Below are 25,120 nucleotides of genomic sequence, written 5' to 3' on the forward strand. Positions count from 1 at the left end.
TTGTTTGTTTTTTCCCCTGCAAACTCAGCTTTCCTCTGTGCAGTTAAGAAGAAAAGGAAGTGGTAGATGGTAGCCTCTGAAGACATTAGCCTTTTTGATTTTGGAGCTTTGTGGGCCTTTTTTTGCTAGGTATGTTGACATAGAGTTACCTTGTCCTTGTACTTGGAAACCTTTCTGTAAACCTGTTCTCTACATTTAATCCTCTGGCTATACGTGTTATACGGTTTGAAAGTATCTTGAAATGAGAATGTTTATGCCTCCTGATACTGTCCTTCCTAACTCCTGCTTTGGCTCTGGTAAGTGTTTTTATTAGGTTGGTAGAGCAACACTAAAACAAGCTTTTCTTCCTGCAGTGTGGTCTTACTATTGGTTGCCTGGTGATCAAACATCAAGATGGCAGAGCAAGATCATGGTACTTCGGAGGCAGTAGATGAAGAAGAGATTGAGGAGGGAGATAGAGAAGAGATGACAGACTTGGCCACAATGTCCTCTAAAAGCACTTTTGAATCGGAAAGTCTAGAGGAACTTGAGGGTAGTGGTCGTCTGACCCAAGAAAGTGAAAGCAGCCAGCCCTGCCTGTCTGAAAAAGGTTCAGAGGAACTTGATGCCTCACATACTGTCACCTGCACATTCGCAGTTTCACTAGCTGTCCCTTTAGTGGTTCCAAGTAAGTACCTGATAGTTTTCCTAAGAATCCTTTTTAATTTTTTTTTCTCTTTATTTCTTAAAATAATTCTGGGTTAGAGTCCTGAGTCTTTATTGGAGGTAATGTTAGAAAAGATGTAGGTTGGTTTGAATTTCCCGAACAGATCACTCAGGAAATGTCAGTGGGACGTGGGAGCTTTTTATAAATATTGGTGATTGTCACAGGTGACTGAAAACCTTTCCTTTTTGCTGACTGCTGTCTCTTCAGTCATCACAGGTATTCAACTGGATTTTAGATGGTGCTTATTAATTAGGTCTCTGCCTAATAATGATTTTTTTTTTTTTTCATTTTCAACTTGCCTCGTTATGATTTGGGGTAGTCTAAAGGTTGTATTACTACCTTTAGCATTTTGGATGAAGGCATCAGGACTTCAGCAGGTGTACAGTAGAAAAAATGGACATCATCATTTCCCCAAGGGATAKGGGACAACTGCTTTGTACAAGTTAACTGGCTAATAGGATGTATGTGCTACAGGGTGTGTGTATGTGTGTGTATGTGTATATATACATATACACACATAAATGTATGTACACAGGATGTGTAGGCCGTGTGAGTTAACAGGATGGGAAGAAGACATACAGCAGAAAGAAAGAATGAGGGAAATTCCAGAAAGGTAATGGACTGTTATTGCAGTTAAACTTGAGTTAAAAAAGCAGACTTGTGCACTGGAATAAGAGTTTTACTTTCAGCAGTTGTTTACTTCAAACAGTTATTTTTTCTGCTATCATGAAGTAACACTTATTGCCATTTGACCATTGGAATAAGTGTGATATTTTTTTCTCCTGAAAGTGTCATCTTTGATGGCTTGTGATGCTGCCCAGTATTTCTAATATTCTCAATAGAACGCAAGCGAAAGACATCAGATGCAGCTGAAGTGCGAAGAGGTAGTATTCCAGATCCCAAACATGGAGCTATTCCAAGAATGCGACGTTACTATCATATTGAGTATTACCTTCTACCTGATGACATTGTACCTGGCAAACTGGATTTGGTGTTGTTTGGGATGATTGCAAAGCTATTTACAGAATCTGATTCCAAGGTAAAACCACAACAACAACAACAAAGTTGCATATGTGCGTATGTATGCATAAAACATATATGACATACATACATAACTTAAATATGTATAAAATGAGGAGTCTAGTAAGTTGTATATGGAAAATAATTTCAAAGGTGAAGTGTTGCAGTTATATATAGTTTTAACTATTGCTTAGGTGCTATCTACATGTGCAGATTAGTTCATGTAAGTCCCAGTATACTTGTAAAAATAAAAAATGTACAGTTATATTTAGAAGAACAGCTTTCTTCTGATACAATTAAACCTACAACATTTTACTCGTAGATAATAACCAGTTGCTTTCAAAAAAAGAAAAGCTATGCCTGATAGCTCTCATTATATTGTTTTCCAGTTAGATTCTTCTAATTGTAATATCCTTTCAATACTTGATTGTAAAATTTTGTAACCCTGGAGTTGTTCAAGAGCTCTTGATAGCTTTTTTCCATACACTCTACTATCTGAAATTAAATAGTTGTGATAGTAGTCAACATGTGAGTATAAGTTTTTCAATACTGATTGGTTCCTGTGAAGATTTTCATGTTTGTTTTAATAGACTATTGCACCATGGTTGGAAAATAACAAGATCTGGGTATCATGGAACTGTAGTATTGATATCAATGTCACCAATGAATATCTGATGAAACTAAGAGATCACAAAATAACTTTAAAACTCTGGGATTCCAAGGACAAAGTTTCTTCAAAAGCTAAAAATAGTCAACCAAAGGCTTTTTCTTCTCAAGTAGAGGAAGTGGATGCTGTTGGTAAGCAGACACATCATGATCTTGAAATTGTGACTGTGCCTGTTAGTAAATTATTGATAGGATTATTTGTCATCCTTTTGTCATTCCCATTAAAAATATAAAAATAATGTAGAAAAAAAGTGTGTAATATAAATATGTGTGTAATATATACACTTATATATATATATAATATCATTCCTCCCAAATAACATGGCTAATTTTTGGCCACAGTAGGTTGACAGTTAGTGGTTTCAAAGGTAGTTATTTGCTAACTGATTTTTTTTTACTAGTTGAATTGATCTAATTAGAAAAATAGGGATCTTGTTACAGCTCATATAGAGACATGTGTGAAATGAGAACTAAGTCCTTATAAAGTACCAGAGAAGTAAGTATGAGATGAAATCTGTAGGACATGGGGTATCCCTGCAATTGCTGTTAAAATTAATTTTACTGTTAAAATAAACATACATTATTAGTGAAATAATGCCCTTGTATCTCAGTGGATAAAGATTTGTGGAGGTTATAAGATTTGAAGTGCTTGTTAGTACAGGCTTGGGTTTCTTTTGGATTAAATTAGCTGTGATGCATGCTGTGATGGAGAAAGTGGTCCATAGAATAAGCTTTGGAATTTGCTGGAAATTTATGACAGTGTTTGTTTTTTGTCTTTAAAGTATGTTGAGTACCTGAATAGTTGTTGAGGAATGGAACCTTGCTTGTATTTCAATATTTTATGGATATCTGCCTTACATTTTAGTAACAGGCAGACAAGAGAAAGCTTTGCTTCCTGAAGTTACAGTCTTTCAGAAGAGTCTGCATAGAGATGCCCTTTTCAACTTGCTGCCAAAACTGATTGCATCCTGTGCAGGTCCAGTGTTCTGGGAGTTCCAACAAGTCTCAGCTACCCCTAGTTTTTCCTCCAAAGATACGTTGTTTTATAGTACACAGAGAATATTTTAGCCTAGATGGTTCTGCAAAGTTTGAAGTTATCTCTAGACTAACAGGAATAGCATATTTGAGCAGCTACTTAAAGATACTAAGAAAAGTATCATGAGCCAGGGGAAAATAATTGTTGAAAACTTTGGTCACCCCAAATCAGACTACCTAGTGAAGTTAAACCAAGGCTTTCTTTTATTTATTTATTTATTTTTCCCTGATAGGTGGTGTAAAATCCACAGTACTGTTACAAAGAAAAATTTTTGAAGAGACTCAGCCAACACCCAGCTGTACTAAAGTTAGAGGAGCGATGGAATCCAGGGCACAGAAGGAGTCTCCAGTCCATCCTGCTGAAGGTACATCTGTATGAAGGCACTGGAACTGGCTTGATGGGAGGCAAAGGAAGTAGAACTATGAAACTGAAAACTGAAGTAACAGGGAAGCAGGAAACGGACAAAGGAAACGACTGAAGGAGCAGGCTATTGCAGGGAGACTGAGATTGGAATAAGTTTTTAATATCTTGAGAATATAATTGGAACACAAAAGAGATATATGTGGTTCATAGAAGKTTTCTGAAAGAACATCAGAAAACCTAGATTTTCTGCTCCCTCACATTTTTAAGTTACCACATTTACATCTAGAAATTAAGCTAGAATATAAAATCTCAGATTCTTGCTATTACTCTGCTATTGGTAAATACCTGAAATCCAGTAGCAACATGTCATGTTTCCTTCAAAAGACAAGTATATGGGAAGTATGAAATTTGATTTCTGACATTAGTGGGATCTTAATTTTAGGAAGTTTTGTAATTCGATGTTGTATTACTCCAGCAGAGAAACTGTTGCAGTATTGCCACAAATAACAACAGAATCCTTTTGGGGAAAAAAAGGGGGACAGTTCTCCACCTAGTGGCTGTGTCATTTGTTGCCACAGCTTCTTAAAACTGCTTTTAGCTTCTTTGTTACCTTTGGAACCTTTTTAAAGTCTGTTGATTGGAGAACTGGCCTCTGGATTTTCCTGCACTGTGATACTGTTTAGCTAGAGAGAGTTACAGAGTCCTCTGATGTGTCCTTAGAGGGCCTGTTGTTCCATGTTACTGTGCCTGACCACAGATCATAATAATAGAAAATTTGTAACAACAATTGAAAATTTAATCACTGAAATTCAAGACCTTTAGTTTTCCAGCTGGGCTTCCAAGCCCAAGATTAGTGGAAGCTTTTTTGCATATCTTCTTTTTGTGCCTTCATTTTCATCTCCACATTGGACTGGAAGAACACTGGAGAGAGTGTTAGAGTTGTTACAGAAAGTATGAATTTTGAGGCAGCACAAAGATGCTGTAACAGTGACTGTTACAGCTCTCTCCATCAGGAGTTCAGCAATTCTTTCATTACACTGAGGTTGCTGTTTGGATATTTCAAAAGAGAGATCAAAAAGGCAAAGAGCTGCATTGTATAGTTAGGATAAAGTCAAGTTTTAAACTACTCTTTTAATGAGTGATATATAGTGTGCTACCTCAGACAGACTGTATAAATATGTGCTTTATGATCACCTGGGGTTTGTGTTGTAATATATATTTGTATTCAAGGCTGAACTCAAAGTCTATCTCTTTGTAAATGTCTGATTTTGTGAGAAGAATCCTTGTTTCTGCAAGAAGTAGTATTAGGGATTTGGGAAATAACACATTTTCTCTCCTACTTCAGCATCAGATGCAAAACCATTTACATCATCTTGATAGGGAGCACTGAGCCACCAGCTTTTTTGTTTGTTTTTTTAAGTGACCTGTTTTACCAAAATGGGAGTAGATGAATTCCTGGTGCAGTGACCTGACAGTGCATATTTGCATTTTGGTAGTAGTGCCATCTAGTGATGGGTCCATACAGGGTTAATGGACCAAATACTGAACTGCAAAAGGAGATAGTCTGTTCAAAGAAGTGAAGGACAAGAACCTAGCTTTCAGCTTTAGATGAAAGTAAAAATGCCTACATTTTGCTTAAATTGTAACCACTTCTGTATTAAGGAAGAAAGGAATGCCTGAATGTCTCTCTCTTTCATCTGCCCTTAAAATAAAGATAAACTATTGCAAGTGGGGCCTAGCTGTATGTGCTATTGGCATGTTAGGAAACCAAATGCTGATTCAATTAAAATGAACTAGGACACAAATCTTTAACTGTTTTCATATCAGTAAATGATTCTAAAAGCCAGTTAAATGTAGCATACGCTGTTGCTGGCATTTTATATAAGACTAAACAAGCATCTGGAAACTTATACACTTTTTTATACACATCACAAAAGCATGTAATGTTGTATAAATACAACTTACATAAAGCTCTTCTCACTCATGTTTTCCTAGAGGTTAAGGGACAGTTAGCTCGTCTTTTGAGAATTGTTGATTTATGGGTATACTTAATAACCAACACAAAAACAAATTTATTCCAACAGAAAAAACTTGCCCGAATGGATCACCTACATTTAGTTATGGCTTACCACATCCTTCAAGGACAGAAGACTCGCATACAATGAGGTAAGAATGTTGCATTTGGTTTTGGAAATATTCATATATTGCAAATACAATTAGTTTTCAATATTTTTTTTTTTAAACCATGTTTGAATTTTATGGTGATTTCACAAGTGGCTAACTTTTCTGCAGTAGTACTTTTTGCACTCAAGTCTACTGATTATGGTGGAGGAGCAAAAGTATTAAGATACCATAAAAATTATGACTTCTACTGCTATTTGGTCAAGTGAGAATGTTAAGAAGTGGCAGAAGTATGAGCTTTTAGCAGCTCCTGATACCTCTTCTCTTTGAAAAGGTTGAAGATAGTTTCAGCAGTAAGAGTTAATGGCAGAACAAGCTTTGCTGGCATCTAAAATCATGGAATCAGCTCTGTAACTAGGAATCTGCTTTGGTCAAATTACTCTCTGATTTAAGTTAAGCTGATAGAAACATCAGCTTCTTCCAAAGCAAGTTACCTGTGTAAATATCATCAGGAAAAAAATGTTTGGATGCAGTATGGGCTAATTTGAAAGCATGATTAGGAGTGAAGACTTCTGACTAAAAATTTTCTTGACATAGTACTTCTTTGCAACTGCATTTAAAATTCTGTAATCCAAGTGTCACCCTCCCCTTAAGAAGGGTATGCTTAGTATTTGTGAGGAATCTTCAGAGTTGAGTGTGATCTTCACAAGTGAAACAATTTTACTGTGATGTGTTTTGTGCTACTGCCATCCAAATGCAATATAGCATTGTAGAGAAGCCATGATAAAGAAATCCTTTATTCAGGAATTTTAAGATGCAGTGAAATCTTGTGTGACTTTTTTTAATAGTGCATCAGAGACCTATGGTATTCTGCATATATAGGGAGCAATGTACAAGTGTCCATTTGTTTAAATGAACACCTAAGCATTTTGTGTTAACATCTAGTAATTATGCAAAAGTGATGGAGAAGATGTAGTGTGTGATTATGTATTCTGTTGATACTAATCCAATATTTGAAATAGGATTTACTTTGAAGTAATTTTAAGAAGAGGAAAAAATAGCCATTTGAAAACAAAGTTTATTTTTAATATGTTGTTTATTTATTCTGTGTTTCTTAAATATGTTAAAATTTTCTTAATGTTTTTGAAGCATGCCGTTTGCTAAAAATAGATTACTGAATGAAGTCCCACTTGTGAAGCAGAAGATAGTTGCTGGTCCTCTGGATAATGCAACTTCAGAAAAAAATGAGAAGACAAAAGATAACTTGGGAAGTCTGACATATCCAGAAGACCAGACAGTTACTACAAGTGGTGAGTTTAGAATGGAATTATAGTTGAAATTTTAAAAGGTAGATGAGGAATTCTGTTTATGTGTTTTTTGTTTTTTTTTAATAAAGAGATGAAGGTTATGAAGAAGTAAGCGTTATGGGACCAGTATCTTAGTTTCAGATCTGCCATGAGCTTTCTGTGTTTCTTCTGTAGTTAAGTGAATTTCATGTACCACAGCTTTCTTAGCTAGTAGAGTGAAGCTAGGATTGTAATAGCCCTATCTTACCATCTGAAGTGCTCTGAGAGTGGAAAAAATAGCAAGGGACTTTAATAAAAGATATAAAAAGTAACATCAGAGCTAAAACAACAATTCTAATACTGAAATTGTTACACCACTGTTGTCTCATATCACTTACCTCTTTCTTGTCACAAGAGGCAAGGTTTTACAGTCCATTTCATTTCCAGTGCATTCATACTGTTACATGGAAACCACAGCCCAACTGCGATCTTTTGCTCTGTCTTCCATAGCTTATTGACTAAGTGCTCCTGAAAGATAAGAGACAATGACAACTGCAACAATGGGCACTACAGCATGTGTTAAATTCCGTATTTTAAATAATGCACTTTAACATACAGAAATCGGCATGACATCGTAAGGTTGCAGGACATACTCTGAAAAGTACTTTAGTTTAATAATGAGCATCATTTGGCGCCAATGAAAATGTTTGGTTGTAGGGTGGTTCCGTCAAGTTGAGTGCACCAGTAATGTCAGCAAAAACTTTACTTGACAAATGTTTTCTGTTGCTATCCAGTGTGGCAAGATCTTGCTTTCATGAAGTGACCTTTGGACGAGTTTTAAGAAAAGCACTGTAGAGCACACACACAAATAGGGAGGCATTTCAGAGCCTTCTCCTATGCAGAAAGATGGTGAAGGCAGCTCAAGTTGCATCGCAGGGTTTAAAGAGCTTAACCCTGAACCTCATCTGTCTGGTTTATTTTACATCTCTGGCTAAACCTTTCTGTCCTATGACTCTGAATACCTGTGATATGCATGATCAGCTACACACATCTCAACTTCCACCCACTATTTCCTTCACAGTTAAAGCAGTTGGAATTGTTTTTCCCCCATGGTTAATTTTTATACTGCAAATATTTCTTGTCTCATTGCTACTCTTACTTAATGAAAAATCTCCAGTAATAACATATTGAATTCCTCTTTTTTTTTCCTTTTATTTATCTTTACACCATTCTGCCATTTCTTTTATTACAGACTGGACTAGTAGTACTAGTATTTCTGCAGTTCTTTTATTTTTTAAGTTGCGTGTTCGCTTGCTATAGATTAGCCAAATTGTAGCTATTTGTGCTGAAACACCTTACTTCGTTTGTTAAGTGGTTGGGCAGAGCCCTGAACTTGGAACTTAAAGGGTGAGACTGGGACTATTTCAGCTTTTAAGGTTGAGCAAAGACTAGGTCTGAGGAAAAGAATTTAAGAAGAGGAAAGAGAACAGACTCAACAAATGAGTAAATTACAAAAATGATTGCGTTTATTTCCATGGTATCATTGTGAAGAGAAAGAAGTACAGTATTTCTGATTTGAAAAGTTACAACACACAATTTTCTGGAGAAATAGAAGGCCGTCATATCAATAAGAATATTATTTATGTCTTAGCACATATATGCAAAGGAACAATTGTCAAAGATAAACTTAGTTTTGGTAATTCCATCTGTTGCAAATTTCTCTTCCTTGTAAAGTAGAGATGGTATATTTAGGGTAGAYGCAGAATCACAGAATGGTTAAGGTTGGAAGGGACCTCTAGAGATCATCTAGTCCAACCTCCCTGCTTGAGCAGGGATACCTGGAGCATGTAATGCTCTAGGTGCAGTGTGCAAGACTAGGTGCAAGACTGTGCAATGAAGACTTGAGCATACTGAAATATTTGCCTAAGCTTGTATTAAAACAGATGGTTGAAGCCTCCTTCCAAGGACAGTGCCAAGTTGTGCCATCTATGAGTTGCAATAAATACTAAATTATTTCTCTGATAAATTGAAGGAATGTAGTTCCTGCTTCCTACTCAGTCTAACCCTATCCTCCGTTAATAGGGGAAGGAAGTTTTGATCCCAGAAAAATAACTGCTGCAGGCAACAAAAGATTGTTGACCTTTGTAAACCTTGTTAACACGCAAGCCGTGTTCCTGGCTATGGCAAAGAAATATGGCATTGCTTCACTGCAGCTGGATCTCATGCCTCTCCTTGCAGGTATTATTCTTTAAGAAAGGGGATGGGAGGGAAAGGTATGCTAGAATATTGTGTATCTCTGAAGCCCCCACACTTCAGAGTATGTCTGGTGGAATCTGTATATAAATATCTCTAGGGAACTTCATGCTCTAGCTAAAAGCTGGCTGATTAAAATAGAAAATAGTTTGGGATATCAGTGGGATTTGGTGTTCATCTGGAGGAGGCTGACTTCTGGGTTCTGGGTGTTCTTGTATCCTGTTTGTTTTACTCAGAATGTGTTGGACTTCCCTGTGACAAGATTAACATTCATTATTAATCATCATGTTGTTCCATTTTGGTGTGCAGTGAGTTAAATATGCCTTTTTATTCTGTTGCTGTTTTATTCTGCTGCCTTTTTTTTTTCTCCAAAAAAATCTATTTATTTTTTCCAACAACATCTATTGGATTAATTCCTCTTAGTTTCTTTTTATTTTAAGCCATCCTCTATCACTAAGAAATATGTTCTGACAGGGAGAAGGTAATTCTCAACTTCTGAAATAAGCAGAAAGGGATATAGATACAGTCATTCTACTTAATATTTCACAGCACATTATTTACATTGCAGCAAATACTTCAGCACTTGGAGAGGCTGGCAAAAATTTTTTTTTTTTTTTCCTTCCTCATGTTCGCATTGTTAGGAATGTGCTTTCACAGATATTTATCTTAATAGTCTTTTTTTTTTTTTTTTTTTTTTTTTTTTTTTTTTTTTTTTTTTTTTTTGTATTTCACTTGCATAGGATATTAAGTTAATATAGCTCTGAACAGAGTTTGGGGAAGATGCTGGTTGAGTAATGTGCAGTAAATGAGATTGCACTATTTAGGTAGAGCTGTCACAGATGTAATTTTGTGTTTTGGTAATTCTCATAAAGTATTCTCCACTAACAGCCTTAGCATTTCTGTAGTATTTGCAGCCTATCTGACATTAAACAAATGATGGCATGAGAATTGCACCTTAAAAAATGTTTGGCATAGCAACAGTATTTAGAATTTGACTATTTGACCTAGATTTCCGATACCATAGGCTTTACAGTTAAGATACTTCTGGACCCAGGAAAACCAAAGAGGGAAGTAAATCTGACAGGTTAAAATAGAGAATGGTGAAGCCCACTGAACAACTTTCTTAACTTTTTTAATCTAAAGGTTTGATTTTGATGAAAAAATTCTGAACTGATTTAAATTTTTGGTTTGTGTGACATGTATGTTTGCATCTTTAGAAAAAATATATTTCTGTGTGTTTTCAGCAGCTAGTCATGGGAATGGTTGTCACCATTTAGGGGTTATTATTTCTTCCTCATAAAAGATAATACTTCAAGCAGTTAAAAGTATACTTTTGCTTCATTTAATACAGTCCAAAGGAAATTTTTAATTGATAGAATCATATACTTCTACCTTGATGGAACTGCTTATATAACAGTATTTGATCTTGTATGTTTAAAAAGGGGAAAAGTCTGTGATCAGTCGACTGGAAGAAAATAATCCTAAAGTTTTAGATGCCTATATGAGTTTCACTGTAGCAACACCTCTTCTATCTGAAAGACAAAGACATGAATTGAATCCACTTGTTATAAAAATCCGTTCAGCTACCTGCCTCCCAAATACACCTGTACCAATAGAAGTGCTGCAGGTAACTTGTACCACTGTTCTCTTTCTGAAGAATTCCCCCTCTTACTGTGAAATAACTTTGATTCAAACATTAGCATGGTTTAAAGGGAGCTTTGTTTATTATATGTCAAGTCTAACATATTTCCTCCAAAAGAGTGGTGCCTTTGGATCATAAGCATTGACACCAAAACAATAATTCTTGTCTTTTCTAGGGGTTGTGGTTTATATTTAGTAATCATATTTTGATTTCAAAGCAGTAGATCAGGCAGGGAAGCTAAATCATCTCTAACGCTATCCTGTTTGAAGCAATTTGTTGATAGATCTGTTAAATAGATCTGTTGATAGATCTGTTGATAAATCTGTTGATTTTCTCAATAGAACAACCTCTTTTCCTGTTTGGGAAAAATATTATGTAGCTTAAAAATGGCAAATGTTTCACTTCACTAAAAATGCTGTACATAAAAAGAATAATTTTTATTGGTGAAGATAGCCCAAGACTTTTGGTTTTGCATAAGGCTCTCATGGCCTTTGTAAATGTTGAGAGATGTCATCTTGTAAAAACATTTTGGGAGCTGTTTTGTAGTTTCCTACTTCAGGTGGAATTATAAGAGAATTATGTGGTATATTAGCTTGGTCCGTAATACTAGGGGTATGGAGGGAGTTTGCTTGTTTTTGTTGTGAAAATAATATAATAGACTTATGTCAAAAACCTTTAAAAAACTTAAATAGTTAAGTGTGGTCAAATTGATTTGAGCATTTATGAAAGGTAACTGGAAAAATACTATCAGTATAATAAACGATAATAATAAACGATGGAAGCAAAATATGCCAAATGTCATCTGGAGAGTGATCATAGAAGTTTTGACTAAATTTCCCTTGCCAAATGTAATACTCTATGGAATAATGGTTGCAAATTAGGAAGTTTTAAGACATTCCAGAAAGTTTTAATGTAGTTTCCATTCCCACATGTTGTCATAATGCTGATAGATAGCTGCGGAACCACAACAGAAACATTGTGGAAAAAAACTCCCAGTTCTTTCCCTACATTCATAAACAAACGGCTAAATGGAGATCATTTACAAACTTTTAGCTATAGACATTTATTCTAGGCCCTGAGTCTTGTACAGGTTAATATAGAGAGAGCAACAAGAAAGGTCTAGCCTCACTGCAGTGCTTCTGCTTGCTTCTTTCTGAATGGAGAAAGGAGGAGTGTGGAGTTATATATGGAAAGTCAGCAAAGTTGAGATTTGGCAAATGCAGAGGACAATAAATTCCTGATACTAGGATCCAGGCACATAAAGTGGTGTCTTTGGTGCCTTGAAGGGCATAGTTTGTGCCTTGAAGCACACCCTCCAATATATTTGTGCTAGAAAAGGCTGTACAAACATAAAGATTAAGAGGAAAAGAGAAAAGTTGATACTAGATATAACAATTTCCACTCATTTTTTGTTTTTTAGAAAATGTGTGTTCCCACTTACTGCAAGTACAAATTTCACAACTTTCCAGTTCATCAAACTCATGGACAAATCCATGGAACTCATGTCTACTTTAAGGATGCTAACGTGCTTCTAACAGGGATGATGAAACCCGAAGAATTACAAGCCTGTCTTAGAGGTCCACCTATAGAGGTTGAAGTTCATGACCGTGATAGAAACATGGCAAATGACACAAGGAAACCGTGTTTGTTTGGGGAGGATCTAGCTGATGAAAAGGTGGGCGAGGTAAGCCTTCTTGCTTGCAAATCCACAGTCTGTAACTCATCTGCAGAGAAGAAACCATGGCATCCGCATGGGATAGCTAAAGTCAGTCTTGCTGATCTATTGTTGGGCAAAAAGTGCCTGAATATCAGTGCACCAATTCATAGCTGCTCAGTTCCAAATGTASCTGCCTGCAAGGAGGAGGATAAAAATGAGAGAATAGTAGGATCTGGTGATAGTTTTTCTCTAATGCCTATGGGGCATTATCTAGAGTCAGACTCCCTTTTGAAAGTAAGAGTGGAAATAGCTGTACCATTGGGACTGCAAGCTGAAGTCACAAATTACCCATATGGCTGCATAATCTATGTTTTTGACTATAACAATGTATCATTATTACATGATTTGGTGGAAGAGATTACCGCAATCAATGCAGAAGCCCTCCAGCTGGACTGTTATCCTATGCCATTAATCCAGATGGCTCTGGCTACCTTAAAAATGAAAACCACGCTTAAGGAATTTCCTGAGCTGGATATCATTACTGGTTTTCATGTGCTGGATGGAGCAGTTCATCTCTTTGTCTTGGAGGGATTCAAAGACAAAGCAATCAAGAGACTCTGGGATAGACACTTCGAAAGGTAAGAGAGTTTTTATTAGTTCATTTTTAYTAGTTACTTCCTGGATTGAGATATTTTGACCTGACTTGGACCTTCTCCATTCTTTCTATACAAAACTATATGGTCGCATACATAGTCAAAACTTTCAATGCAGTTTTAGAGACTGACCCCCAGTGCCTCCATCAAAGTTTGATGAATAGTCATCCTGTCGTTTTCACATTCACCCATGTAAATTTAAAATGAGCGGAATTCCAGTGTGTACTTCCTTTGCTAAGCCAGTTTGTGGAAAAGGCTATAATCAGATAATTCTAAGTAATAATAGTAATAAACTCTTTTTTTGTTCCATGGTTTTCCTATGCATGACTCTGCAGACAAATGATGCAAAGTTCAATTTAATTTGAATGATCTAAGACAGGAGACTTTTGTAGGTTAGTTTGGTTGCCCTTTTCATGAAAATTAAAGCTATTTTTATCACTCAAAATTTGCTGTAGTCATTGGTCCACTGATCAAAGTCCATTGGACAGGAAGCTTTGAAGAAAGAGAGGATTCTGGAACATTCATAAAAGCAGATTGTTTGGAAGATACTGCAGAAAAACTTAACTATAATTATCATACAAAATGTTAAGAACAATATGCAGGTACACACATATACATCCTTCTTAACCTTTGGGAGCAACAAGAGCCCTTGCCCCTACGGAGAAAAGAAAGATTAATTAATTAAAGGAACACAATGTAGTCTGAGAAGTGCACTTTTGTGCACATGAGCTCATCAACAACTCCCTGTGCAAAGGGAGTGTGAGAGCAAAAAAAAAAAAAATTGAGATTAGATTTGTTTTTGTATGCATTATTTCCACAAGTAAATGATGGTTATTAAGAGTTCAGAATCAACTTAGCAGTGTTAAACTAATTTCAATTTTCAAAGGAGCTTTTGACAAACCCGAGTCTTTGGGCAATATTCACAATACAGCCATGTCAATAAAACTGAAATAGCACAGTAACACTCTACTGCTTAAGTGTATCGGAATTTTGCAGCTTAGTGTTAGGTAACTTGTTAGGAAATGCCAGCAGATAGGAATTTTGTATTATAAGCTGAAACCTATGCACGTTTCACTGAGTGGCATATTTATTTCAGAGGGAAGTAACACATCGTTTATAATTTTTCTTTTTCATTTACATAATCCTTAGGATTTGTGGTGGATGTGTCCCTCAATTTTCATTTAATGTGTCCGTCGAATTTCATTTATATTTAATTTTTAAAAATTGTTTTTCTTCTCAACATTGTGCTACATGGTTATAGCTTTCCTGTTTTCCATTTTTTATTTTTTTTAATGTGCATCTCTTCGCTGAAATTCTGAAATTATTTGTGAAAAGTTATCTTGTCAGTGTGAATGTTACCTAAATTGGAGTTACGCTTAACTGCTGCAACATGAATTTTGATATTTGTAGTAGAAATATTTCTAAAACATTTTTATAGTTAATAAAGTTTTTATAGAGCACAATGCTGATGAAACTGATGAAATTGTGGTAAGATTACCATGTAGTTTAAAAGAAAGATGCATTCATATTAATCATGGTGTGAGGGTTTGGATAATGTCTTTTTAATTTGTCCATAATCATAATTTTTAAAAGACTCCTGCTGGATGGAAGCCATTAAAAGGTTCAATTTAAATGATACAAGCAAGGCAGTCTGGTAAGAGATTATAATTATTTTGTAGCCTTGAGGAGACCTGAGTTAGGGGCTGATTGCTATTACCTTGTTGTTACGGTGCTGTGTTACAGAACTTACAGACCGGGAGATGGACAATTGGAAATACTGTATAATTCACAACTGTCTTTCCGTCAGCGCCTGTACCTAGATCTGGAAGCTGTGCTGTATCACTTCCGCCTCTGTAAGCCCCTCTTCACTATAACGAAACAGCCACTGCTTTATGTCAGAGGTATGGTTCCTCAGGCATGTTTCCAGGCCTTGTCCAGGTAGGGCATTTTCTGGATTCATACTTAAGAAATTAAAAAATTAAATATCATTAAAGTTCAATGAATATTTGCTATAAAAACGAATCATCTTGGCTATATTTTTCCTGACAAAAGCAATCTGTGGGCCTAATGGGTAGTTCAGATTTTGAATGAGATATGCTAAGAGAGAAAAACATACTTTACAGATGTAGCAGTAACAGTATTAGTGAGCTCAGTTTTTTTGTGTGAAGAGGTCATAATTTGTGAAGAGAGGAGTGATGTTATCAATAAGATAGTACAATATCAGAAAATAGCTGAAAAGAATGCAAATACTCATGTCAGAAGCATCAGCTGTGAAGTATTTAATTCCATGCGCTGTTCTTAGAGGTGGTGCAGAATGAGGTAAGAAGTAAGCTTGATAGAATTTGATAGATCCAAAAAGACATGTGAACCAAGCAGGGAAATATAGCAAGCAGTTTTCCTAATGCAACTAGGGAAAGGAAGAGGGTGAGGGAGAATCTCCTTCCTGCTCCCGACTTTTTCTTTTGGAGTTTTGTTCAACTTCTTTGTCCCTACTAAATATCAGTGTGCGTGAACTGAACCTGAATCTCTTAATAAACAGATATTTAAGATCATACAAGATTTTCTACTGTAATACCTTTAATGACTTTAAAGATTGGATTGGAGCTAAGTCTTTCTACACTAATAAATATTGATGTCTGTTTTTAGGCTCAGTTACCTCTGTCACAGTAAAAGGTTGAGGGATGTTATTCATGAGGATTTGTTGCCCTCAGCAGAAATGATCACAATCTTGAGTCAAGAGTTTGGAATTCCATTAACTAAAAAGGATCTGTTCACTCAGAAACCTTCATTAGTCCCGTTTTCCTCTGATTCTTTTACAATACCACAAAGAGTTAGCCGAGTGAAACAGGCAGTATATTCTACATTAGATAACCACAATGAAAAGTATGTGCAGTGGAAGAAAGAAATAGAAGGCAAAATATCCTCTGAGAGAAACCATATTGTGGTGAGTAGTATGTGCTGTGCATGAGGCAAGCCTGGTGGCTGCACCTCCTGCTCCTGGAATAATGACTTGCTGGACTTCAGCGAGGCACTCATGAATGAGTTTATCATTCAAAAATTATCAAAATGCATATGGTAACTTTATTTTGCAATAAAAGTGATAAAAGTAATTGCTTCTTGCGGGGGAAAATCGTAGTGCCTACAAGTAAAGAGAGGAGACACTGCATGAATAAGGCTATTTATTTAAAATAATTTATTGCTATCTTTCTTTTTCACTTTCTTTTCTATAACTTCCCTGCTGTTCTGGTTTAATATGTCATTCAGGCTTCACATCCCTGAGGGGAGGCAAAATGTCTACAGCCATGTGAAAACAGAGGAAACCCTCAGTGTCACTACAAGGAAATGACTTCCTCTTTCCTTGTGTCACTCTCTTGCAGTAATTACTCTCTTGCAGTAATTATCTGTTGTGCCAAAGTCTGCATTCAAAGTCAGATTACTGTAAACACTGTCTAGAGTGATGATCTTACGTCCACGCAAAGAGAGTGAGTGTTTAGTTGCAGTGTGCTAGCAGAGAAATTTAAAGAGTTAAATGATGTTACATATTATTTCCTATGCCATTGTATTTGCTGGAGTGTTAACAGTCTTAGAAATGAGAAGATCAGTCTTATTTCCTTGAAGAAGACCAGTTCAGCAGCATCCCTGCAGGAAGGCTATTTAGATCTCTAAGCAGGAGTTACATCTGATTGTGTACATCTGAGTGTACATCTCCAGTGTACTGCTGTTAATGTTGAAGAATGTCAAATGCAGGGATGAAATGATGAATCACTGTGAAACAGAAACAGCACTGTTTTTTTGCTGCAGATTAAAGTATTTTTGTGAAGCATTTTATTAATATGCTGTTACATAGCAAAAAGCATATTAACATAGAAAAAGTATCATTTGTGTTTGTAAAGAGCTGTAGAGGTTTGTGGGTGGGTGGGTGGGTTTTGTTTGGTTGGTTTGTTTTGTTTATTTTTCCTGTGGAAGTATAATGGCCCTTTAGGAACAGCTCTTTTTTTTTTTTTTTTTCAGTGCATATAGAATCAGTTGCTTGATCATAATTTTATCATAGTATTGTGAATTCAAAGTCAGGCAAAGCTGATATGTAATCCCTCTTTTCAGGCCAACATTGACACCGTAAGACAACTCAAAGGAAAGGTAAAACACCCCAAGTTTGAAACCTTCAGGATTTTTCCTGCTGATGGCAAATCTGTTTATAACTACAGTTCACAGGGCCTGAATTCTGCAGAACTTGCAAAGAAGCATCTTCGCCAGGAAATGACAAAGGTGAATTGGGACAAATGACTGGAAGATTGTGGCTTGCCACACATAATGTGAAAAGAGAGAGTTGAGCTTAATTTGGTTTACATTATGCCTTTCTCATTAATATACAGGCTGAGGTATCCAAAAAGATTTCTGAGTCAGAGGTACTGTTACTTGCTGTGTTAAATTCTGCCCCAATGCCATTCATTATAGTCAAATTGTTTTGTCTCAGTGACTTGAATTCCCATGTGAGTGTGGAGTTGGTAACCTAGCAGCTCACTTCCAGTTATGAGTCCCACACATTTTACAAACGGGAGAATATGAATAATAGCAATGTCAGCATAGGTTGATTTAGAAAGATATTTGATGAAACTCAGCTTTTTTCTTCAAGGTTTGTGTTATAATTTAGTTTTTATGATGATAATATTTCATTATACACATGGACTTAAGGCCTGTCTTTATGTATTATTGAACATCATGTAAGTTGTTGTCAACAGCTGCATAAAGCCAAGTTTATAGGAGTGTTGTCCTGGTTGAAAATTTGACTTTCAGAGTTTAGGTGTCTGCAATATAGATAGTAAATGGAACCTCGAGAGCATTGATCTGATCAAATGTAGCCCTCTACTTTGCAGTGAGGTGAACTGTGTGCATTGACAAGATCCACATTGAATGTAGTAAAAATATACAGCCAGATTTGACAGAACCGTAATGAAAGTTAGATGAATTCTGTGCTTTGGAAATTCTTAACTGTTGTGAGAATAAGAGATCATGTCTTGAGAGATTTGTATATACATTATGTAATTTCCAAGTTCAGTTTACCCAGCATTCTGTTGTTTTTAATCATGATGATTAAATGATTAAAATGATGATGATGATGATTAAAATATTATCACGATGATAAAATTATCAGTCTTGCCTGCTAAATGATAAATTCTGGAAGGAATTGGTGTAAGTTTTTATTATGATTTTTTGGTTTTGTTTTATATATTTTTTGACAACCATCTGGGATGGTTCAAAAGAGGGTTAACCTAAACGGCTGACTAGTGGAGATTATTGTAGCTTTGTCATAGCTCTTCATGCTGTACCATGAGCATGGTATGATCTGTAGTTTTTGTGAGCAAATGGATACAATATTAAAAGTATTTGTCTTCTGTGATTATTTTACAGAGATTGCATTCTAGCAGTTGTCATTAAATCCATAGTTAGATCATAAAAGAAATAAGTTTTAAAATATTTTTTGTGTAATTTGTGGTGATTTTTCTAATTTTGATCTGAATTATGATTGCCCGTGGCCATAATTAGAAAACTGGTAGTGACTCTATAACTTTGGTTATTTTTCAAGGTTCTATGAGCCTCTTCCAGGAAACAAGGACTTCATATAACAAAAAAGAAACCTTTTGTTTTTTTGTTTTGTAGAAACCAAAGAAGAGGTTCACTTATTGCCATGAATATCTATCAGCTATGTTTGATCCAGTAGATCTGGTTGCTGCTTATAAAGAGTACTTGGCAAAATCCAAAAGTATGTGGCAGTCAGGAGATGGATTTGTTTTTCCTGGTTTTAAGAGCAGTATTGAAAGCAACTTGCACCCTCAAATGCCTGATGAGGCACGTGTGAAGGAGTTACATGAGGTAACATAAAACTTAATTGAGTAAATACTAGTGTTATCTACTATCCAAAACAAATTTTAGGAGACTTTGAAAGAGGCAGGTGGCTTTTACCTGTGGCGATCTCTCTTGGAGAGGACAGCATAGGTAGCTCTTCTGCAGCTGACATCTGTACTTTCATTTTAAGTATATTAGACCTTAGCTCAGCTAGGCAACACACTTTTGTTTGGATGCACAAATTCTAGCTTGATCACATGTATAGAAAATATATTTGCCATATAGAGTATTAACAGATATTAATGCAGTATACTGTGCTTTACACGTAAAAGTGGAGGGTAACAGCAGAAAAATCATAATATCGTGTTCTATGATGGTGAATATTTCTGCCATGTTTCAAATGCACATTTTTTTTCCCCTCATATCTACTTCTTCAGCACACCTGTGCTTGTGGCCCAAATATTTTAATACAACCATTGTATTTTTAGAAGTACGAGAAAAAGCTTTTTCTTTATAAAAGCATTGCACCCTAATTTTATGCTTAGTATCATGTTTAGCTGTCACTGGTTTAAAAATTCTGTACAGCCAGAACAATTTTGCAGTGTGACTTCCTTCTAGTAAGAGCATAAGAAATAGCTAGCTAGTTTCTGGATACATCTCAAAGCTCCCTTTGCAGAGGAAGACATGGACACGGAGTTATATGAAAAGTGATGATCCCTGTGTACCTGCAAGCTTAGCAGAAACCTCAGAAAGCGTATCAATCTGCTTGTATTGCTGCAGAGAAATGTGACAGAAATATGAAATTGGAGAATTCTCTGCTAGCTATTTTTGAAATATACTCTAAATATTAGATGAGCTATTGTCCAAGTCATAGAGTATCAGATGCTTGTGCATATAATGGATTTTTGTTCTTACTCAGGTGACTCAGTTGTAACAAGTTGAAAGGCAATTTACAGTGATATCGGCTTGTGCAATGAAGTAACTGCTGTAATAGTAGGATCTAATCCCTCTTCTGAAATCTTTTCCCATTCCACCTGAAAGTCTAGCTGCTGTGTTTCTTGTGACTCTTCTCTGGTGATGTTAGCTTGATTTCTTAAAGGGATTCAATTGTCTTATAGCAATGGCAGGAGAATGTTCTGTTTGGTAACATGGAGCCAGTTCTGTCACGAGACAGATGGGGTTGGGACGAGCGACACATTGATTTTGATCTTTACAAGAAACCGCCTGAGCCACTCACGACCACAGACCTGCAGCGAGGTAATGGGGCTCTCTTAATTTGCTAATGGCACTGTTTTATATTGAAGCTCTGACATACAGGCTGGAAGCTTGTTCAGTTCTGCATCAAGGGATATGAGTGCACAGAGGTTTAGCAAGGGGCTCCACAGACATCAAAATTGTTTCACGCTAACAGATCTTTGTTGTTAAGATCTCAGCCATATTGTGCCCGACCATTATGCAAGTTCTTAGCCTTAGATCCTTTATAGTTAAGTATGAGGGTAGGGTATATATATCTTTCTTGGTTTGTTCTTCTCTAAAGCTGACTCTGTTAGCTGTCTTTTTTTTTTTTTTTTTTAGTAAGGATTGGTGAAAAATCATTTTGTTTCATCAGGTCAGAAAAAATTGACCTTGCAAACTGTAAGCAATTCCAGAAAATAAGTCCAGAGGAGAGCTAAGAAGAGATTGAATCTGCAGGCTCTGTCACAGCAGCCTGTGGTGCCTCCTTCTCAGCTAATCTTAGCTGGTGAGGTGGTCAGTGTGCCTCATATTCCCACCTATACAGCAAGATAAAAGGCAAAGTTATGTTGAAGTTTAATTATAAGAATCTATTCTGAAAGCTTTGCTGTGTGTTACTCACGCCCCAATGCTCTCCAACTGTTTGAAATTCACTGGAATGCTTATGAGCCGGGAGTGATGGCTTTATTGTTCTTGCTAGAATCTTTTAGCTTCTACACCTTTTGGGCTGGCATATTACCCCATGACCTGCAACACACATTTAGTGCAGGTCTCCTCTACTGCCTCTCAGGAAGACTGCTTTTGAAATAGACAGAATTAATTTCACTTTCATGTTCGTTTTATGGAGCCTACAGTACAGTGAGTGTCTTTGTTCTGGGGCACCAGCCTTTATTCTAAAACCTGTAACTTTTGTTCTAGCTGATTCCTTGTTAGAAAAGTTGTTCATTCTAATAGCAGGCTTTTAACATCCTTATTGAAACATCCAAACTTTCCCATGTTTTCCATGTACCTGTGGCCTCCTGAAGACAATATGTCAGTTCTGCAGCCTGTGTTTGATGACACCAAGCTGAAAGTTCATCGGTGCTCGCCGGCAGCTGAGCTGCGCTCACGTGGGCCAGGAGCCAGTTTTCAGCTGCAGAAACTCCAAGGACTTCTGAAAGACAAACCGCTGAAGTTCTCGCTCAGGAAGCCAGGCCTCATTTTAAAGGTAACTTGCCTGGGGTTCTTACCCTGGCACCTGCCTGTAATCAGCAACTGCTGTCCTGCTTCTTGTGGTATGCAGAAATTTATTAGTCTTATTAATTTAACTATTTTTTTTAAGAAAAAAAAATATTTGCTAAACTTGATACTAACAACAGTGGTCAACTACATGTGACAAAACTTAAAAAAAAAAAAACTCACGGCACTAAATATGTGTTTTTTATTACTCTCTGCTTTAATAGTCAGCGATAATGGCGGAAGGGCGAACAGTTTTGCTCAGATAACTTGCCTGTCAGTGCACAGTGGGTGAGAAACGAAAAATGATTGTTGAGCAGCTGGCTTAGCAACTATTCAGTGAAATTCTAATGTCCTGTAATGAAATTCAAAGACCAAGCCACATCTATTGACTAGATACCAAGAGTCTCACCATGTGCGCTCTTGATTACCATAGTGCTGTATAGTCTTTCTGAGCACGGCACTTCAGCTTGCCAGTGTAAAATCCCACGCAGACACCCCCACACTTGCAAGACTAAAGGATTTGTGCTCATTAATATGAAACGCTATATGGGTGGCCTGCACCTAACTGATCTTTTGTCTACAGAACCAGAGACTGTGCTTGCATTTAAATGAATGACCCAAACATTGAGCATGCTTTTGAAGCTGATCAAAGGGAATGAAGCTCTCTGTTTCTGCAGCTGTGCAAGAAAAAACAAACAGCGGAACAAGGAGAATGTTAATACAGAAGCAGTGTTCAGCCCTTTAGGCTAACTACCGCTCTCTGCCTCTTTTTAATAGGATGAGCATTAATACTTGTGTTAGATAGCCACGCAGCAGCAGCCTGCCTAGAGTTGTTTACTTGCTGTGGCAGGCTGTGAGCAGAGTACTCTGTGCTTTCCCTTCTTGTTGAGCTGACTGTTGAAACTGTGCAAGTTCCCCATCTTGGCCAGTGATTTGCCTGTTTTCTATAATTTCAGTGAAAAGCCTCTTTTGCTAGGTTAAATATAAATAATTATTTTAATTACATAATACGCAACTTGAACTGTCCGTCTGCTAATGGCAATTGGATTTGAGCGCTGAGATAAGGGTTTTGTTTATTTGTTTGTTTGTTTTTTGGAAGCTGTTTTTCAGGGCTTGTTTTGCAGAATTAGCTACTGTTTTATAAAGCCATCCCTTTATAAGGGAGGGGTTATGTGCAATAACTTTCTGGGTGTATATGTTGGAAGAAAGATATGTGTCATGTTTTGTCCTTTGTGGGGAGTGGAATGATGCTGTATTTTGTCATTTCTCCTTTTCCAGTGTTGCTCTTCATGTTTAGTTACAGTGTTTTTCCTGTGACAGTAACAGAAAAGTTCCCTTTCTGGGTAATATGGGTTGTTGAAGGAACACAGAATTTTCCCAAGCTAGATACAGTAAAGCTAAACAAGCAGCGCACTTTATTGTAGCATCACTATTTTCTACTTACTTTTTATTTAAGATCATTTTCCGAAGAAGGGAATAGTATCTCAGCTCCATTAACTGATTTAGTGTCATTGTCTTGTTATCCATGTGGTCTGATGCTCCTTTGCCACCCCCGCCTCCCCCCCCCCGTTTGGCATCTTGGACCACTGACCGCTGTATTTTTTTTTTTTTTCCCCTTTGCTGCAGCAGCTCAGAGATGGTTATTAAGTAAATACCAAGGCCTCTGCGCCATACAGTAAGGAATTCCACCTACCGGCAGCTTGACTACGGTTCCTGTAGAGCACTGTGTTAGGGCACGTCCTCTTTGGAGGGCTCGGTGTTGTCACAACACTGTCACTCAGGTGCTTCAGCAGCTGTTCCCTGTTTCACATTCCTTGTGTTTGGGCTTAGGGAACAGCATATTTCCAGGCACAGAATTTATTTGTTTGCTGTACAGGCTTGTTATTCCTGTGTCAAATTAGATTCTTGCTGCTTTTGCCCTTCCTTTACCCGTTGCACTTTGTTAGCAGCAGCAGTTAATGTGGGAAACACGTAAAAGAGTAAAGTCTGTGGTCCTAAGGGGACAGGTGGGGAGAGTCTCTGTTCATCTGTCCTTGCCCAGAACCTTATGTTTAAGACAGAGTTTGATCCCTTAGCTAGCAATGTGTCATCTCAGCCCARCTCTTACTGCAGTAATGTCTCATGTCCAGGAACTGCGTCTACTTAGACAACTTAGATCAGCTCATGTGTTAGCTCAGGAGCACTTCACGTACCTTTACTGCATAGGAAGCCATTCTGCTTGTTTTTAAGCAGAGCTGACACCCACTGCCTGATTGTGCTTTCTGTTCTCTTGCCCAGCCTATCCCAGCCCTGGCGGTGCTGGACAGGCCCCATGATATGCAGGGAAAGAGGAAGAGCATCACGTGTGGCTTTGTACCCTGCTTCAGTGACCACCGCAGCTTGAAGTGCACCAAGAACATAATCCCCTACCAGAGCAGAGAACGGGAGAAGTTTGAAAAACTCAAAGGCACAGACTTCAAGTAAGAGAACCTAACCTAAATAGCTAACTGTCTAAGGAGGATGCTAAAGAATGCCAAATCATTTTAGATAATGCCTATGAAACTCTACAGTAAATAAAGTTGTAATAACTAGGTCGATAATAAATAACTTGGCTGATAATTAGCAACATAGTATTAGACTGTATTCCAAGGAAACTAGTTAGGACAAAAGGCTTGGGCATTCTCAGCAGGAATCCTACTGAAAGCCAAACTCCAGCCTGAAGGAGCAGGATTCGTCATTTGTAAATATTTCTCTTGGCATTGATGCATGTTTAAGTTAGGAGATGCTGGCATTTCAACAGTGTCCCAGGCTTTACACTGGACCAAATACTCCTTGGTGTTTTTAGGCCAGAATCTGTAATAATTTTTACAGATTGAGTGCTTCATCTTTGATTCAATGAAAAATTGCAACACTCTTAGAAAAGATTATTTTTACAAAGATACAGCTAAATACATCTTTGTTCCAGACTGCTTTGCTATAACCATTCATTCATTTACAAGAGAAAACCATCAGCACAAGGAGGTCGCTCTAGTATCCTTGCACAACAGCAGGACCCTCTCCAGAATGATATGGAGCCAACAGTTACTCTGGATGCAGGTAATCTCAAGAACAACAGAGGAGTGGTAACATCTGTTACCTATGACCTACAATTACTGTCTTCCTACCACGATCTGGCCAGTGAACACTTCCTAAAGGGCTAGGAACAGTTGCTTAACTGTTGACCTTGTCACTGAATGATACTGAGGTTATTTAGGCAAAAGGTTAGCTAAGATAAAAGGTTAACGTGGGGATTATTTAGCAAGGGCTAGGAACAGTTGCTTAACTGTTGACCTTGTCACTGAATGATACTGAGGTTATTTAGGCAAAAGGTTAGCTAAGATAAAAGGTTAACGTGGGGATTATTTAGCAAGAGAATAGAAAAAAAATGTGTAGCTGTCATCATA

The 25,120-nt window shown here is 37.0% G+C and overlaps 1 protein-coding gene across 1 annotated transcript; it reads left to right on the plus strand.

The window, feature by feature from the left end:
• The first annotated feature begins 393 nt into the window (after window positions 1-393).
• KIAA1257 (KIAA1257 ortholog) lies at window positions 394-24,938 on the plus strand. Its single transcript, XM_026046124.1, has 17 exons — window positions 394-667; window positions 1,549-1,745; window positions 2,317-2,524; window positions 3,661-3,792; window positions 5,876-5,957; window positions 7,062-7,222; window positions 9,281-9,436; window positions 10,894-11,078; window positions 12,514-13,388; window positions 15,147-15,341; window positions 16,038-16,347; window positions 17,505-17,669; window positions 19,062-19,274; window positions 20,366-20,504; window positions 21,506-21,687; window positions 23,976-24,157; window positions 24,643-24,938. The coding sequence occupies exons 1-17, from the start codon at window positions 394-396 to the stop codon at window positions 24,875-24,877; spliced, it is 3,891 nt and encodes a 1,296-aa protein (XP_025901909.1). The 3' UTR covers window positions 24,878-24,938.
• The last annotated feature ends 182 nt before the right edge of the window (window positions 24,939-25,120 follow it).

Source organism: Nothoprocta perdicaria, unplaced genomic scaffold, assembly GCF_003342845.1.
Source record: "Nothoprocta perdicaria isolate Ctin4 unplaced genomic scaffold, notPer1 scaffold_42, whole genome shotgun sequence".
Taxonomy (NCBI): domain Eukaryota; kingdom Metazoa; phylum Chordata; class Aves; order Tinamiformes; family Tinamidae; genus Nothoprocta; species Nothoprocta perdicaria.